Here is an 18,982-nt window from a genome sequence, read left to right on the forward strand (position 1 = left end):
TACTTCATTACTATAAATGGTTGGGTGTTGACATTTCTATCTGGACTAATAAACAAAGGTGGTTGTTGTGCACAATAATGGGATATATATTACAATTGTTCAAATATGCAAGCTTCAAAACATTTTAAAGGCTAAAGGTCAATCGAGTACTCGTGATCCACCCCTCTGGTGAGTGCGTCAACATGTCAGAAATGTGCTCTCTCCGTCTCAGTCAAGCAAACTCTTCTGTGTGTTTTTCTTTCTTTTCTTTATGTCCCCCTTATCTCCTCTACCTTCTGTCTTTTTTAAACTCGGGTCATCCTTCCCAGCGCACCTCTTATTCTTATTCATCTCCTGACCTCTCCATCCAATCGGGCTGGAACATATTCTCCGCTTAGTGTTATCTCATTTCTCTTTTTTTTTCCTCCTTTCTCGTGAGAGGTGCTTTTTTCTTCTTTTTTTGTCTGTTGCCAGTCCTTTATTCACGTTTCTCTATTAACTGTACATTCTTCTTACCCCCATCCACAGTAACGCTGCTTTAACTGGTGTTCAACCACTTGTCTAGATCTCAAAAGGAAATTTTCTGACTTTCAATGACCCCCATATACACACGTGGCTGGATCTTGCAGCACAGAAAACATGGTCATGTAAAGTGCACCGTTGATTAAAGGGACAATTTACCCCAAAATTCATTCATTTTGAGTCATTTAAGCCTGACTCATGTGGAACACAAAACAAGGTGTTTTGAGAAATATCTCAGTGGTTTTATGTTCATACAATGGAAGACAATGGGGGTCAATGCGGTTTGGTTAACTATGTTTTCTTTTCCAGAAGTTAGTTGGCAAAAGTCATACAAAATTTGTAATGGTTTGAAATGACATGAGGGTGAATAAATGATGAAAGAAATTTTATTTTTGGGTCAACCTTTCCTTTAAGTGACAAATAAAGCCATCATTTCTCATGTTGTTTGTCGACATTTGCAAACACGAGTTAATGCTAGAATTACTTGCCAATTTGACGAGGTAGACTATTATACATCTCTGTCATTAAGTGACTCATGAGTCCAAATGCTTGAGGTCAGATTTTAGGTCTGAATGTTTGAAATGGGGCTCTGGTGCTTTAGCTGGTTACCTAAGGTTTGTTTCTTAAGCACAAAATGGGTTGAGAGAAAAGTACACGGCATTACGCTTCCTCGCTAAAGGATTTGAACAAAACAATATACAGCCTGTATGCATGTAAGCATTCTTTGAATTATAAGATATGAAAATAAATATATTTTGTAATAAATGCTTTGCTTTGCGAAGTCTTTTTCCATGACATTCTATGGAGCGAAACTTTAAACGACAGCATGGATTTCTTGGCACATCCCAATTCCCGAAAGACGTCTGTTTGTAATCCGTCTGTGGTCGTCGCAATATCACGAAAAATACAATTGCAACTGATCTTAACAAAACTACCAACATGTCTCATTTAAATTTTCATATTTCAAATATTTTTATTTCATATTGTAGTATATTTATATTGTTTAAACATACTAAACTGTTACTCAACAATAACTTCCAAGTTTACTAAACTGAACATAAGCAGTTTTTCGGCGGAAAAGCAATTCGCATACGTGCTTTTCTGACAAATATCTAAACTGCTGTGATTAGTTACTGATATTCCGCAAAAAAGCCTGAATAAAGGCTAAGCACACCATCGTTATAATTCTAAACCCGCTCTATAAAGGATTAAGACTCCAAAGCCTAAAGAACTAATTGAACTCAATAGGCAGTTGGCTACAGAATAATAATCGAGAACAATCCTTCACTCACCCTGCTGATGGAGAAGGTGATGCCGGGCTTGCCCGTGCACACACCCATGAAGCAAAATCGGAGTTGCCAGTAGAACAGATGCTCCGCAATGAATGTTATAAGGGACAGCGCCATAGCGGCTCCCAGCATGTAGAATACACCTGCCATGTTGTCTACATCCAACTGACTGCTCATCACCTCGTTTTTCTCATTGTGGCAGATGCCAGTCAGCCACAGGGCTTCGAATTCCTCCATCTCACCTGCAAACAAGAAACGAGAACGGGAGGTTAGGGGGAAGAGAATGTCCACGGAGAATCAAAATAATTGGGAAATGAAGTCTGTCTGTATGAATTTAAGTTTGTCCTTTTCCATCAATGACTTTTGTGTGTTGCATGCGGTCGAGTTTTTCTGTGAGCATGCGTGTCTGTACACATTTGTCTATGCAGTGCCACATTTATTCAGAGCTCATACGAAACTGTGCACTGTAAACAAATTACGGCTCCTGTGACAGGTAACATTTGTCACGACGGATTAGTCCAAACTCAAACGCACTGGAGCTTTCTCTCATTAACAATTGTTAATGGGAGTCACTTGTGATTTGGTTCTTAGCACTAATAAGTGCCCAGAGGGGTCTGACAGTCCTCATAGGAGGAACAAGATCAAACTCTAAAATCCCATACTTTTTTCTTACAGCATATGCACAAAGGCACACGAAAATACAAATGTTATAAAAAACCTGTAGATCGAATAGCCATCGTATAATCCTTCAAAAACCAGACACCCATATGAAAATGAAAACCCGTGTGCCTGTGCTTTCATCTGCACCTCCATGTAGATGTCACACGGTTAATGCCTTGGCAGTGTACTTTTGAGATAACACAAGCGCCCCCTTGACACTTGCAAATAGGACTCTATTCCTTGTCGTGGATGGTATACAGGGTTGCGTAACCACATGTTCCATAAAGCTTTAGATTAAAGGTACTTTTTAACATACTTTTAATGACATCATTCGTAAGTGGCTTTGGATAAAAGTGTGTGCTAAATGAGTAAAAGTAAATGTAGATATGCATGTATGAATGTTCATGTTGTTGCTAATCTTATGAAATGTACGATATACAGGGTACACTGCAAAAAAATCTTAATCAGAGTTTTTCTTGTTTCCATTATGAATAATTAACATTCTTAAATCAGGATACATTTACATGAAAAGATAAATAACATAATTTATGTCTTGTTTTCTAAAAAAGCTAAAAGAAACTGTAAACGAGGAATTGAAATGATTTCAATGGAACCATTCCGCCAAAAATGGTTCTTCCATGGCATGCATTAGTACCTTTAGCACCAAAAATTACGAAAAAATATCAGTCATAGAACTTAAAAAAAACCTACAACTAAGAAAGCATTAACATAAGCAGATCATCTCTGTTTTAAAAATGGTTCTTTGTGGTGGAAAAAGGTTCGACAGACTATCAAAAGGTGAAAAGAATTGGAGACCCTTTGACTTTAATGGTTCTTTGGGAAACCAAGAAAAGTTCTGTAGCGGCATCACTGCAAAGAATATTTTAGGACCTTTAGAGATTCCACTCTGCGAGTATCTTCTGTGACTTTGCCTATACTGTAAAAACTGCTCTTGCTATGCATGATGTCTGAAATGATTAGTATTGTTTATGCTTGTATGGACGACAAAGGGCATGTTTCTCATTCGTGTCCTGGATGTGTTTCAAACTGCCTGTCATCTTAGATGCTGTTAGGGTAGGAGGGCATCATTTCCAGAAGTGGCCTCTGGATCTGGATCACTGGATCAGACCATTTTGAAACATGTAACAAACACTGGTCCCAAGAACATCCTGTTTTCTATTTCTTTAATAAAATTTCGCATTACACCTGTCTTAAAGATGTTAAGTTATCATTTAATTCTGTTTTATTGTTTTTTTGTGGAAACGTTTATATAGTGTTACAAAACTGAAACAGGAAGTGCTTCTGGACCAGTGTTGTTCACATCTTGCAAGTGGTCAATATAATTTAAATGTATAATATTTTATACATAATAAAAGCTAAACTACAGCACTTTACTTCTTACTTTTCTGCCAACAACCTCGAATCTGTAACTCAGTAAATTCATAAATTCTGAATTTACTATTTATAGGTATGGGTAAAATAATCAGTTTTGTTTCATTCCCTTTAAACCAATAACAGTATTTCTCATTCTTAAAAAACAAGAATTGTTTCTATTTGCATTTATTTACAGAAAATGAAGACTGGAGAAACAGGAGAAAATAACAGATAAGATGCTCTGTATTTTTTCAGACCTCAAATACTGCAAAGAAAATAAATTCATATTCACTTTTAAGAAATACAACAGTCACATTTTTCCATATGGATTTATGGGAAAGGTTCAACCAAATATTTTTTGGGCATTTTTCTCACAGTTTTCATGTGTCTTATTCAGTCAGTTATCACATTTCTGTTGACTTTGTCACTCCTGAGGTTTGATTTAGTTGAAATTTAACAGAAACTGGACTGGAATAGCCACAATACATCTAGAAATGCATTTTTTATGAGGTTGCTAATTCATTTAAATTTGTATGATTCGTATGATTTTGCATGATGCAAAAACACATGATAAATAGAAAAAAGCAAAAATGATACCCCACCCCAGGTACAAATTTCCATTAGATTGTGTTGTGATTGTGTAAACGTGAATCCTGTTTCTTTTCTGCATAGCAGCATTTGCTATTTGATCTGCTTTCTGACACACAACACAAAGGAAACAAAAAAAAACATCTTACGGAAGAATTTTAATACTGAGATGTGCGTGTGTCTGGTCTAAATTTGGCATCGCTAGTAAGAACATTGTCCACTATAGTAATTTATTTGTACCGGGTGCATTTTGAAGGATAATTCTTTGATTTTACAACCAATTAAAAATTAGCTTTATTATGCTTTGACCGTGAATGCCAGACAAAGAAAGCTCAGAAAGACTGGATGCCAGATTTTCACGCATCTAACACCCATTTTCTGTGGCATATTCGTTGGCATTCTGTCAGCCAGTGTAGGCACTTGTCCTCTCTTGCCAAGCATTCTTTAAAACTGTTTGCCTCGGGGACACATCGAGAACCACTTAATATAAAAAGCGTGTACTAACTGAATGAAATCTCAAGCTGTGACTTTTTAGGATGAGGACAGATTTCACTAAACAGTTGCGGTTTGCATAATTCCATTAGTGAATCAGGTGCTAAAACAATGTAGACAGTGTGTGCCCCAAAAAAGCAGTTCCTTCTTTAATTCGCTCTTCTAAACACCCTGCTATGGAGCTAATCTCGACGTCTTCCGATTCACTACAATAACATAATAAAAAAAGTAACAGACGATCTTTACCATCTCCAAAGAGCTGTAGAATGGCGAGGTCCACTGCCCTCTTCCAGCCCGAGTCTTTCTGAATGGCGATGCCGTACCCCGTGGTGGCAAAGATGTACCCGCTACCAATGGTCACCAGTTTACAGCCCTCGTCGCGGCCGGCCATGTAGTTCAAGACAGCTGCGTCGTAGATAAACGCATCCAGTTTACTGAACAAAAGGAAACGGGGGAACATTACATTAGAATGATGGTAATAAGCAATATTTTTATTCACATTTATTAAAGACCTTTTCATACATGCTGTATTGTTCCAAGCAAAGAAAATGCATATCTGTATGTTTCAAATGAGAGTAACTATCAAATAAGAAAAACTTTTATGCATTAAACTTTGCATTACAGACATAAAAATAATGATCAATTAGATACGTGTATTGACCAGTATTGTTTATTAATAACCAATAGAAAAGTAGATCATCTGTGAGCATCTGATAACAGAACCAAATTTTTTATTTTTGGCATAATAATAGCTAAATAAACTAGCGCTGAAGACTGACGCTTTGCACCAGAAGCGTTTTTAAGCAGCCGAAAAAGCTTGGCTGTGGACATTTAAGTGCAAAAAAACAATTGGTGGACAAGGTGGTCACATGGTCTAGGGTTAAATTGTTAAAAAGGCAAAACTTGGTATATACAAAATACTGAAAAGTAAAAAAATATATGCAAGCAACGTTAAAATCTTGTAACATGGTGAAGTATCAAGAACTATCCAGAAAATGGTACACTTTTGATCTTTTATGGCTGTACTTTTTCATTTTCATCCTTAAAAGCGATGGAAAATACGACTTCATAATTAGAGATTTAAGTTTATTCTAATTAGAAATATTGAAGACTACTATATAATCCGCTAATCCACAATATAATTAAAGGCTTATAGAAATCAGTGCCATCATTGCACGTCATCCAGCCAATCATCATCCCCAAACAAATCGCCTCATTTTGATGCTATTATCAGCCCAGAGTTCACCCACCCCCTCACTGTACTTACTCTTGTCCTACAAGCTCTTAATCTCCCTCTCTTCCTCACTCCCCACACTTCATTTTACCAAAAACCTGTCTCTTTCTCGCTCTCTCACCCGTTCTTCAGGCTATGAAGTGCCTCGTTCACATTTTTCTGGTGGAAGCTTGTCATGTAGCTGTGCATCTCCTTGTAGTTGTTTCGAATGTTTCTCTCCGTGCTTCCGTTCGGTACGGTGCCAAAGCGAAACGGAGGGGAGAAGTCATTGGGATGTTGAAACTATAGGAGAGAGAGAAAAAACACATGCGTTGTTCAGTGTAAATGAACACTCAAGGGAGAAAGTGTAAGGAGAGCATCTCCAAAACCTTTAAATGAATCTTTCTTTGGCGTAAAATCTCACCGCATCAATGAATGAAAAGGCTACGGTATTTTTTCACATTACCCCATTTTTTGTCCACACAAAGAGGATGACGCAAAAACTAATCATCACCAAACCAGTCAGCATGTGCTTGCCTAAAAATGTAATTCGTAAAAGGACAGTAAACAGTCATAGGACGTGACATTCAAAACTGCACTACATTTGTAAGAAGTCATTTCAAAGACTAATAGGATATAGTCGCTCTTACGTCACGGAATTAGCTGGAGGCTGAACAAAGAGAAAACCAGAGGCAGCCAATACAAACCAGCACAGATTCTACAACATGGAGTTTAAAATATCATCTTGTTGTGTTGTTTAGTGCCACAATCGACAGAATACAGTCCCCAATATTTGATATTGGTAATGTTGCCTTCGCCAAACAAAAACACTGACGACAGCTGTAGTTAAACACAATAAAACGAGTGGACTGAATAGAAACCATCATCAAAAATGCTCTCGTTTCACTTCATAACACTTATGATAAAAATCGTTGTCTTTTGTTGGTGTGGATTATGATTTGGATGTGTCTAAAAATACCACATGTATGCCCAAATCAGAAATTGGGGAACAAGGTTATTTTTCATGTAGCGTTTACTTTTGAACTCATAGGGTATGCCAGCTAACTTTATTAGTAATACAACTAGCAGCTAACTATCGGCCAGAAACTGAACATAAAGGAAACTGTTTGTCATCTTTTTCTTTAGTTGCCACAAGTGCATTAGTATAAAGGGAGACGGAACAGTGAGAAGGCTCATGTTATGTGTCAGGTTTGTGTTCAAGTAAATGCATATGCTTGCGTTTGCAACTGTTAGTAAACGCAGGGATCTATAGATGTATACGCTCTCAGTTTATCTTTACTTTACATGCTTGGTTTCTCTGTCTGAAAGGTATAGATGTCAGGCCACTTAACTGAGGTAATCCTATCAGTTCATCACTTTCCTGTAGTTCAGTGCTAAGAGCATGGCGCTAACAATGCCAAGGTCGTGGGTTCGGCCATGCTCTAACCACTGAGCCAGAGGATTTAGAATACATTGTAAACATTGAGTAACTTTAATTTAGTTTGTATTAATATTTCAAAACTACTTCATTAAAATTCAGCATTAAAATGAATGTAGAGGGAACATACATTAGTCACTAGCCAGACTAGTGATTTCTGTTTTGTAAATATTCTCATACTTTGAAATTCCTATTTTGCCCAATTCCCTCAAAATGAACAATTAAATGTATTCGGCTGTGCTAACAATTATGCAGACATTTTAAACATTTGTTTTGCCTAGATTTTGACAATTTTACATTAATCTTAGAATGATTTTGGGAAACCTGTATTGGACTTTATTATTACAACGGACAGTAAATTACCTTTTTTGTTTTATTTTTATATAAACCTTGCAAATGCGATCTCTAGGCCATAGCATGTCCCACAAAAAGTATGAAACAAAAGTAACAAAACACATTACTTTCAACTTTCAATAAAGAGTTGTGCAGTAGGTGATACAACCAGTAATGTTAAAGGGGTCATATGACAGCGAATAAAAACGAATATTATCGTTTGTTTTAGATGTAATGCAATGTAAATTCACAATTTAAGGGAAATAAAGCTGAATTTTCCAGATTCCTGCATGTTTGTATCTCCTTTTTGCCCCGCCTCTCTGAAACGAGCAGATTTTTTACAAAGCTCATCGCTCTGAAAAGCGAGGTGTGCTATGATTGGCCAGTTAACCAGTGCGTAGTGATTGGTCGAATACTGCAAGCTTGTGACGGAAATGTAACGTCTTATACCATATTTGGAACATCGGGTTCAAAAGCAATTGTACTGACAAGTACGCCCACCTTACTTGCGTATAAATTTGGGCGGTCTTAGTCAACTCATACCAAGAACTGATGTAGATTTGTGGGGTAGTGTTTACACGAGGCGTTTCAGGCAGGTCTGGGTGAGCATTTGCTTTTAGATAGAATACATTTTTCGTTACGACACTCAATTTTACGTGTTTAATACATGCATGGGCAACTTATAACACACTAAAGGCACAAAAAAACACATATTCGTGCCATATGACCCTTCTAAAGGATCTTTTGAAAGATTGATTCACTTTTTTTGGTAGCGGTGTGGAATTGCAAGTGAATTTTGACTAACCTCTGCATTTCACTTGCTATCCAGGGTTGAAATCATGCCATACAGCATTTTGAATCATTATCGATCCTCAGTCGCAGTGTGTGATTCTCAGTTATGAGTTATTTCAAAATGTGTTCTGATTTCAAGAGTCTTAAACTCTTTAGTTAGAGACGAGTCAAATGCATCAAGTCAAGTCACGTCCAACGCAGCCTTCAGAAATAATGATTCTTTTACGCACTAAAGTTGGAATATATGTGTATTGACCAAAAGATAATTGAGATCAATAAGAACTTGTAATTTTAATAAGAATGAGACACAGTTTCACGGTACCTTTTTGTCACTCAGGCCAGTCACCTGGTCCACATACTCCTCTTGGATCATAAACGCAGCCAGGTTTGCTGTGTAGCTGGCCAGGAATATCACAGCGAAGAAGGCCCAGACCGATACCATGATCTTACTCGTGGTGCCTTTGGGGTTCTGCACGGGCACAGAGTTGTTGAAGACCAAACCCCAAAGAAGCCAAACGGCTTTTCCGATGGTGAAAGACGGACCACCAGGCTCTGATAGCGTGTAGATAAGCACAAAGTAAAAAGAGATAGTGTGTTATAACATTATGGGAATCATAAAGTAATACAAGGCAGAAGATGTTAAACCATGAATAGTCATAAGGTATTCAACTTTGATGCAAATCAAAAGTATTCATGAAAGTAGTACATGCATTTTAAGACAGATGTACTTTAATAACAAAGGAAAAGATTCAACCGTGTCCCGTGTTTCTTCTGAGCTCTGGTTTATGAATAGACAAACCAACTGGTGTATGGGTGTTTGACAGCTCAGTATGTGTGAGTGTATTGTACAAGTTGCGTGTCTGCACACCTCGTCCGTCTGCCAAGCAGCGATTGTAGCCAACAGGACTGAAGTATTCAAAGATGAAGACGGCCACGGCTGAAACTATCAACAGCATCACAAACATCATTACCCAGACATCAGCGCTGAAGGGCTCTGAGAGCGAGAACAAAGGAGAGAAGAGAAATAAAGGGATGGGTATTTGTCGAGAAACCCCTTGAGATTTGTGTGTGTGTAGACACAGAATCAGGATTAGAAAACAGTTTGAATGTGGTTTGACAAAAATTATTTATGGAATACTGTCAAAGGAACTAATACACCTCGAAGTTCATGGATAAATATCACAGCAACAATTTTAGGGACGATGACGTACTTCCGCCAAAATCTCAGCCAGCTAGGTCACTTCCACTCTCATAGCACTAAGGGGATTTTTCACCAAGTGATAACGATGTGTTTGGTAAGAAAACGTTCAAATTTCGGCAAACCAACAGCACTACGGGTGAGCATTTTTAAGTGCCTCTATGATCATACCTCTAGTAAGTGCAAAAGTTCACTTCACTCTTTTTCATTTTTGTTGATGTAACTTGAAACAGAAAGCTTGAAGTGCTTCTCTTTTTTGGTTGTCGACGTATGCGAAGTGTTTTTATATTTATAATCACATTGTTGACCGTAACCATATGTGCATTCTGAAGCGAAACGCCATTTCTCCCTATGGACGCTACGTGCAGCGGATGTAACGGCCTGGCTGAGATTATAGAGGAAGTGCAGTATTTCAATCCACCTGTATACATATACCCCATTGTGGGTGTCATGCAGGCCTAAACCAATCTCCTGTTCAATCTGACTGTCCAGAAAACTAAGGATACATATCAAATAAGATACAAAAAAACTAAATTAATGTAAAGTTAGTTTGAAAACTGAAAGGTTATTTTAGTTTACAAAAAGTATTAGATTTTATTTTTAGATTAAAAAAATGCCTTTTTGGTTAATTTGATTTGATTAAAATCAAATATCGTCCTAAATATTATTTAAAAACATAAAGTTAATTAAAATAAGAAATGTTGCCTCAGCAATAAATTAAAATTAAAATTAAAAATAACAATAATAATAATAGGAAATAATAAATAAATCAAATTATTAGCTGGCAATAAATAAAAAGTAAACTAAACTTAAATGAAAAAATGAACTTTGTCTAAATCTAAGAAATAAAAAGTATATAACAAAATTGAAAATAAACTATAACAATAATAAATCTGTTGCAGCTGTCAGGAGATCAGACAGTTAATGTCTATAATTCACCTAAAAAGGCAGAAGGAGACACCGTGCCATTGCTACGAGAGACCATGACACTAATCCCTGTCTCTATGAAGGGCACGGAGAAGTCGATGACCTCTGACCTCTCTTCATTTATGGTCAAAGACCCGACTGCCATGTGTGCGTTCTTAAGCACCACCTGGAAACGAATAAGACAGACAGAAGAAGTTACTGTACAGTTCACTGGAGTGTGAGGAAAAATAGATTAAAGCAATAAATGAAAAGACCACCGAGAAAAAAATAAGAGAGCAATGATGCCAGAAATCAGGTTACTTTCTACAGCGGTCACATGAGCTTTAAATAGATGTTTCTTCTTTTTATCACATTAATCACTACATTTCCCTGAACCATCACATGTCCAGCTATATTTAGAAATACATACAAAGGACCTCAGGTGATTCAGAAAAATGGGACGAAACGATGTTAATGGTGATTGTATGGTCCAGATTATATGGTCCTATAGCTTATGGGTTCGATTCCTAGAGAACACACACATCTGTTCAAATGTATAATGTATATTTCAGATGTTTGAGCGTTACATTATACCGTAGCATCTGTTACTGAACACCATTACGTCTCAAAGCATCTAAACCTGTAAAGCTATTAAACAAGCAAAGCTACTGAAAGTCTTAGAATGCGCTACAGTTTTGCGAGTACTCATGCGAGTAAGAATGAAAGAAAACGGTACTGTATGTGCTACATCCCTTTCAACTGGATTTAAATGCGATTGGGTAACGAATATTTTTCCTCGTCTGAATTAATGCACCAGCTGTATTTTCCCCTGAGGTTGGGTAAAATCACTAGCTTTCACTCTCCCGCTCTTTCATCTCCTCTTGTGATTAGACACAGTGTTCAGATTGTCCCGGTTTTAAAGAGAGATAATATAAAATCACTGTGTAGCTGTGACAGAGTTAAAAAAGGAAAGTTATAAATGTAAAGTCCGCACCGCATGCACGAGTCAAAGCAAATCAGCGCAGAAGCAACAAAAGCGGAGGTTTTGCTTGATGTCAAAATCATTAATAAAATGATTATTTTTAATATGAGGGGTTCATCTGCAAAAACAGATTTTAAACAGTTTTTAAACAGTTTTAAAAATCACCGTTTTATTGCACATTGCAAGTGACATCAATGCAGTTGGGTTTGTTTTGTTAAGTAGAAATAACAACAACAACTAAACACCTAAGTAACACAATACAATACAATAAAAACTCCTTCAAAAAAAAGTTAAAAAAAGGTGTTATCGTTTTTGCAAATAAATCTTTATTATTGTTTATTTCGCTGTATACTGGTATTGATGATAAACTTTAAGAGTACATAACATGAGATAATTAAAATTACATTTCATGCAGTGTGTAATGTTACCGTGTTTGAAAGTAAGCAGTCTGCCAAGTTGTAAATCCGAAGGTGAATGAATAAAGTTATTGGCTTGGAAAAAAGGGAGTCAACTCTGAAATACACAAACGAGTTGTCGCTAGTGCGATTCGCGAACCGCCGCGGATTTACGTCACTAGATATAGTGCCCGCCTACGTTTCGATAGGATTGCCCGTAAAAAGTTCACTCTTCTCCACAAAACACTGTAGCTTGTGAGCCTCATTCGCGGATGGTAGACCAATAACGCAGACCAACTGACCAATCACATCAGACTAGGCTACCGAAAAGGAGGGGATTAGACAGATGAATCGCGGAACAAATCATTTGGGAGTCAGTCAAGTAAGGTAAGAATAACTACCTATTATTTTTACTCCTTTTTCGTACATAAAATTGTTGTTGGACACTACATAAACCAAAGTAGGACCTTAATAATCCCTAGTTATGTATTCTTTAATGTTAATAACTGCAATTATTAAAATTATGATAATATCCTGAATAATAAGAAAACGGTTTTAAATTATTGTATGACAAAAGAACTACTCATCCCATAAAGCAGTGTGAATAATTGAATAAAAAACAAATGGTACAATATAAAAGTATTGATTTTGTTGTAATGATTATTTGTAGGATATGCCTTTTTGCATAATTTGCAATGATTAATGATTGCTGTGGGGGGTTATCGGTAGTGTAGTTTTTATCACCAGATTTTTCGCTAATAAAATGTTTTAAAGAGGAAGTTAAACAGAAGCAGTAGTTTCAACAGAAGCATATATCATCATCTAACAACCTCAGAGCTCAGGGTCTGTCTGTCTAGAAAGGTTTATGCGCTATCATTAAAAATCTATTTCTCTACGGTAAAAGAATGAATGGGAATTGTATTTCCAGAACCTGACTGTTAGGATCTATAAGCACACAGTCCAACAGCGTAAGGCATTGAGTTATTCTGTATACATCCACCTCTCATAAAGAACTCTCTCTGAATCAAACATCATGATAGGCTCAATGGGAAAAGCTTTTATCCTTATCAATAATGTGAATACCAAGGAGAAACTTTGTATCACATAATGAACACTGTTTTTTTTATTAGGACAAGTCATTTTTAAACTCACCTCCCCAACCATCCCATTCCATGTGCCATTGATCTTCTTGCCGTGCTTCCCATTGGTCACCAGGTAGAGATCATAGGTGAATTTCACAGACTTGGCGATCTTTTTGAGGATGTCTATACAGAAGCCCTTGCAACAGCGTTTAATGTAGATCCCTGAATCTACTGTCTGATTTCTAGGGTTGGAAAATACAGGATGAAAAACATGTGAGAAGATTAATGTTCTAGTGAAGACTGTTTAGTCCTTGATGAAAATAGCATGTGATGAATCTTTAAATCAATCCATGTGTCACAATGACATCACAATGACTAATAACCACTGCACTGACCATTACATCGACTAAAACAGAATGACCACGTTTCACATTATTCTCAGATCATATCTCACATGTTGAACTGTGTTTCAACAGGAAGCAGGGATATTTGATCTTCTAATCTACACAATCTATGTAAACATGGTTAAATGTGATTATTTGGTTAGTGAACTAGAAATAGTGTATTTTCTTTCTTAATCATTCCTTTTCAACACACCTAAAAAGATTATCCTTAATTAAACCAATATTTATGGGTGAATTAGGACAAGGTCAGGCTGGTTCTGTTAAACATTTCTCAATCCGTAGCTTATCACATATACCACATTTTTTAACTCATCACATTTCTCCATCAATTACAGGATATCCATCACATTTCTTGATCTATAGCAACACATCTATCAGTCATCAATTTTTTTAACATATCACTCAACATATTTACTATATTATACCACAGTACAACACATTACGTTTCTTGGTCTATCACAACACCTCTATTGCTCGTCACATTTCTCCATCACAATTCTCAATCTATCACCTATCAATGTCCATTCGTCACATTTATCGCATACGATTTTATTACATTTCTTGATCTATCACAACACATTTATTGCTCATCACATTTCTCCATCACAATTCTCCATCTATCAACGGCCATTCGTCACATTTATCACATTCGATTTTTACTGCATTTCTTGAAATATGACAACACATCTATCGCTCATCACATTTCTCAATATACAGTATCACTCAACATATCTACTCACATTTCTCGATCTTTTACCTAACAACTGTCATTCATCACATTTCTTGATCAGTCATTTAACAAAATCTATCACTCATCACCTTTCACAATGTATTGCTTATCAATCAATTGCTTATCATTTCTCACACCTCACATCACCATTCATCACATTTCTCAATCACTCAACAGATCAAACATTCTCAATATAACTTTCAATACATCTAACAAGCATCACATTTCTCAATCATGTTTTTTCAAGCATCGTTCACCACATTTTTGATCAATCACTTAACACATCTATTGCTCATCCTATTTCACAATCACATTTCTTGGTCTATCAATCATCACATTTCTCCATCTATAACAGCACACATGTATCATTGCATTTCTCAATCACATTTCTTGATCTATAACACGACATTTAGCACTCGTCACATTTCTCGATCACCAAACAACAGTCTTTCATCACATGTATCACTCATCACATTTCAGAATCATTTCTCACACGTCACATCTGCCATTCATCACATTTCTTAATCACTCAACAGATCAATCATTCTCAATATATCTGTCAACACATCACATTTCTCAATCATATTTTTTCAAGCATCATTCATCACATTTTTGCTTAATCACTTAACACATCTATCACTCATCACATTTCTTAAACTATCACCTAACTACTATATAATTCATGACATTTTTTTGCTCAATCACTTAACACATCGACCACTATTTGCAGTGAAATCTGCAGTGAATCTGAATTATAAACAAAACTGCGCAGAAGTTTCTGAACAGCTGTACTGTGCATGAGTTTATGCTCACATGATTTTAAGCTGCTTTCTGCAGGGTACTGTATTCCTCATGCAGGTGCCACTGAGAGGATCAACATCCTCCACGATAACAAACGGAGCCTCCTCCAGCGTGACGATGGACAGGTGGTCATCCTCCCGTTCCTCTGCGTTCCTAGGCCACACGTGGTACTTCATTGACAGAGACCCGTTCTCCCATTTTCCTACCTGTGATAGATCAAAAAGATGAGAGACGAAAACGAGAGGCAGTCGAGATTGAAACAGTTAAATTTTAATCTGAGGATTACTGAAACTTTGAATTAAGATAAAGAGCAATCAGGACTAAATGAAGGTTGATCATTACATCAGGGAAGGAGGGGAAGACAGACGGACACAAATGAGAGGAAACACCCACCCTGTCATATTGCCTCTCCTTATTTAACAGAATAATGACCAACTTGGGGTGCATCTGAAAACCATCTTCACTGAAGGAGAGGTTACGCCCTTCGAACGTCACGTTCATGAGGTACCTGAAAAGAAACAGAGAGACATTTGGTGGGCATCAACACAAAGGTATTGTCAGCATTTTACATGGCTTCGCCTATAGGTTTGTGAGCACTGCTGTATGTGTACGTCCACAAACACATTTATGATGCAGGAAAGCAGGTTTGTTGCTAGAGGCCATGGCAAATTATATCCACAGTAGAAAATGTGAATCTGGCAGCCTCCTGGTCATGAAACCATTATTATGACTTTTTAATGCATACGGTTGGATTGTCTTGGGAAAAAAAAAAACCAGAATAATGGTCAGGCCATAAAACGTGGAAAAAAGTAGTACTGAGGGGAATGTTATTGTATGACCACAACTCAGAATGTAATGCATTTGATCTTTACTGTCTTCAGTATCCATGAACTCATGAATAGTTGCTCTTCTATCTAAAAATAGCACATCTGAATAACTTTATAATTTCTTTTAAACATTGTTTCATGAAACATCAACCTATTGTCGTGGTAAAGCAATGTACCGTATCATAAAAACGTCTCCCAATGACCGAATTAAACTTGATGATGGAATCCGGTAACATCCGATAACTCTGCACTGTCATCCGGATAAACTCTCTTTTCCTCCTCACTGCATCGACAGAATCTGCCAAATCTCAATTCAAGGCCATACACAATGCTGCCGGTTGAGTTATGCAGTTATTAACCTCTGGTGTAATTAACCTTTTTCATGTCACTAACCTTCTCTACAGTCAAATCTCGGCAGTGTTTAATGGACTGAGTGAGTCTAGTGACTCGATCTTTAGTGACCTCATCTAGCACTTCTAAAACAAGGGTTTTCAACAGGGGGGTCGCAACTTCTCAGGGTTTTGTGCAGCAAGTATTTATGGGTCATCAAAGTCATTTTTGTGAAAACTTTTTTCGTTAACATATTGTTTGAGACATCAAAACGAACTTCAGATGAACCAAAGCTAAAACAAAAGGATGCTTTCTTAGTACTTGTGTATTATTTGTGTAGTGTTTATTATATATTACATTACTTTTATATTTATATATAAGTGAAATGAAAAGAACATAATAAAAAATGAAATAAAGAATAAAAAAATGAAATAAAATCTACAATTAAAATGATTATAAATTAAAAGAATATTAAATTAAAGCATGCATAATAATAATCATAATAAATACATACATAAGGCACTATTAGTATTTGTCGTAATAAAGTTATGGAAACATAAAATGCTCAAAAAAGATCATAAAAATAAACCACATCTGTAATATTATTATACAGTAGGTAGTTGATTACCAATTAAATCTCATGTGTTCTATGGTGTGACACAGCAAAATACTTGAAAAAACTAATAATGAAGATACATTTCCTTTTGCTATTTTATATTATAAATATAAATGTTAAAAACAAAAATAATAAATGACTAAGGGTTTTTGTTTTTAATATTTTTGCTGTCACAACATAGGACACCGTTATGCTAAATCTACATTTAAAAAACTCACTCTTTTCTAGAATGTTGTGCTTAACACTCAAAACAAACACTCTACACTGATGGACATGAAACATGGATGACAATCACACAAACCCATTTAAAGTCATATCCTGTTTTTTTTTAAACCTGGGTGCAAAACGTATGACGTAGATGATCTGACCCGATATAGTCAGCGGCTGTAAAAAAGCCCGTGGTCAGGTGTGCGTTTGTGCCCTTGAGCGGCGATCAGCATCCAGATTTTCATCATATCGTGAGTATCATGTATGTGTGTCAACAAGTTTTGTGTCAGAGCCAGTGAAAACTCTGCCGAGCTCCCCGCCTCCATCTGTGGGCTGTCGTCTCCATGACAACAACCGGCCTCACAAAAACGACTCAACACACGAGAAATAAATATCTGCACAGAGGCTGAAAAGGGGAATATGGGAATATACGGAGGATTGACAGAACAAACAGATGACTCGTCTCACGCACGTACAGTAAGTCGCCATAACAGCGAGGTTTGTGCAGGCGGTAAAAAGCGCTTCCTGGTGATAATAAGCCTTAAAAGAGAAACACTTACAGATCCTTTCATATGTGAACATACAGTATGAACGTATGATATTATAACCTTTTAGGATTTTTAGATTTCAATTATTTACATCTATTATAAAAACACTAAGGCATTCTTTTTTTTTTAAGAGTTATTTCACCAGTTACTGGATAGTGTGATGGCTACGCTCACACCTGATCTGCTTAACCTACAACCAGAAACTCACTGTTAGTTCTAACGGCCGTCTGTTTTGATTCCTCACACGGGAGCGATTGCACAACCCCAAACTCCCTTCGGAGAGTGAAAGTGAGAGTGCGAGAGAGATAGACCCAGCAGCATATAACATGCGTTGCCATGGTGCCCACAACCATAGCAATCTCCAAGCAATCTGCTGTGTTGCCATGGGAACAGTAATCTCACCCGAGAGAGAGAGAGACAGCATCTTCTGCACTTACAGCTAGACACATGATGCATCAGAGAGCTATTTATCTGTCTCCATAAATACAAACAGATTAATATTTGACACGACAGCCGAGCAGATTTATCATATCCAACATTTTTCAATTCTCGCATTGATCTGATGTTGGAAAGTCATCCTCAGATTTACAGTACAGCCATAAAAAAGTGCAACCATTCAAGGATTCATGAATTACTCGCTCACATTGGAGGTTTTCCTCTCATATGTAATTTCGGGTCTGATATAACATTTCACAGTCTGACATTTTTCGGTGTCATAAGATTTATCAATCTTATCTTCAGGGGTCAATGGGGAACAGACTTTAACAGCTGTAGTGAAGATAATATATGATTATTGTGTTAATAATAGAGGGACATTCTCTTGTGAGAAGGTAAAGGGGGCGTAAAACTTTGATTTAAGAACAAATATTACATGATAACGAAAGAACTACTGATTTTTCTAACGTAAAACTGTTTGTTAAACTAAACAGCTAAACGCCAATCTTTGCTTTGATATCCATATTTGATACAATACAAATTTGAACAAAATGTGAAAATGAAAAAATATATATATAAACCTCTTTTCAACAGCAACAGATTTTTCACTTAAGTTTTTTGGTTGCACTAACACCTTGTCAAGTTTGAAGTAAAGTTTGTTTTTATGAGCTTTCTACAATTTACCTTGTATCAAAGAACACACACACAAATGAAATGTGGAACACACATAGAATAAATAAAGTTTTAACAAGAAAGATGAAACTTGTTATAGAACTGACAATATTTATGTCTGAACAGACCTTCTTGTGTCGCAAATTAAAAATACATATATACTGTATAT

At 36.5% G+C, this 18,982-nt stretch overlaps 1 protein-coding gene across 4 annotated transcripts in view; it reads right to left on the minus strand.

Annotated features, from left to right (window-relative positions):
- Positions 1 to 18,982, minus strand: part of grin2bb (glutamate receptor, ionotropic, N-methyl D-aspartate 2B, genome duplicate b) — a 76,871-nt gene that overhangs the window by 6,640 nt on the left and 51,249 nt on the right. For all 4 annotated transcript variants that reach the window (XM_056732945.1, XM_056732935.1, XM_056732917.1 and 1 more), the window contains exons 7-15: positions 15,572 to 15,686; positions 15,191 to 15,384; positions 13,314 to 13,485; positions 10,818 to 10,971; positions 9,549 to 9,674; positions 9,003 to 9,232; positions 6,260 to 6,420; positions 5,151 to 5,338; positions 1,794 to 2,032 (exon numbers count right to left, since the gene is read on the minus strand). In XM_056732945.1, coding sequence (XP_056588923.1) covers positions 1,794 to 2,032; positions 5,151 to 5,338; positions 6,260 to 6,420; positions 9,003 to 9,232; positions 9,549 to 9,674; positions 10,818 to 10,971; positions 13,314 to 13,485; positions 15,191 to 15,384; positions 15,572 to 15,686 — 1,579 coding nt within the window. The remainder of the gene's footprint in view (positions 1 to 1,793; positions 2,033 to 5,150; positions 5,339 to 6,259; positions 6,421 to 9,002; positions 9,233 to 9,548; positions 9,675 to 10,817; positions 10,972 to 13,313; positions 13,486 to 15,190; positions 15,385 to 15,571; positions 15,687 to 18,982) is intronic.

This window comes from Triplophysa dalaica, chromosome 2, assembly GCF_015846415.1.
Source record: "Triplophysa dalaica isolate WHDGS20190420 chromosome 2, ASM1584641v1, whole genome shotgun sequence".
NCBI lineage: Eukaryota > Metazoa > Chordata > Actinopteri > Cypriniformes > Nemacheilidae > Triplophysa > Triplophysa dalaica.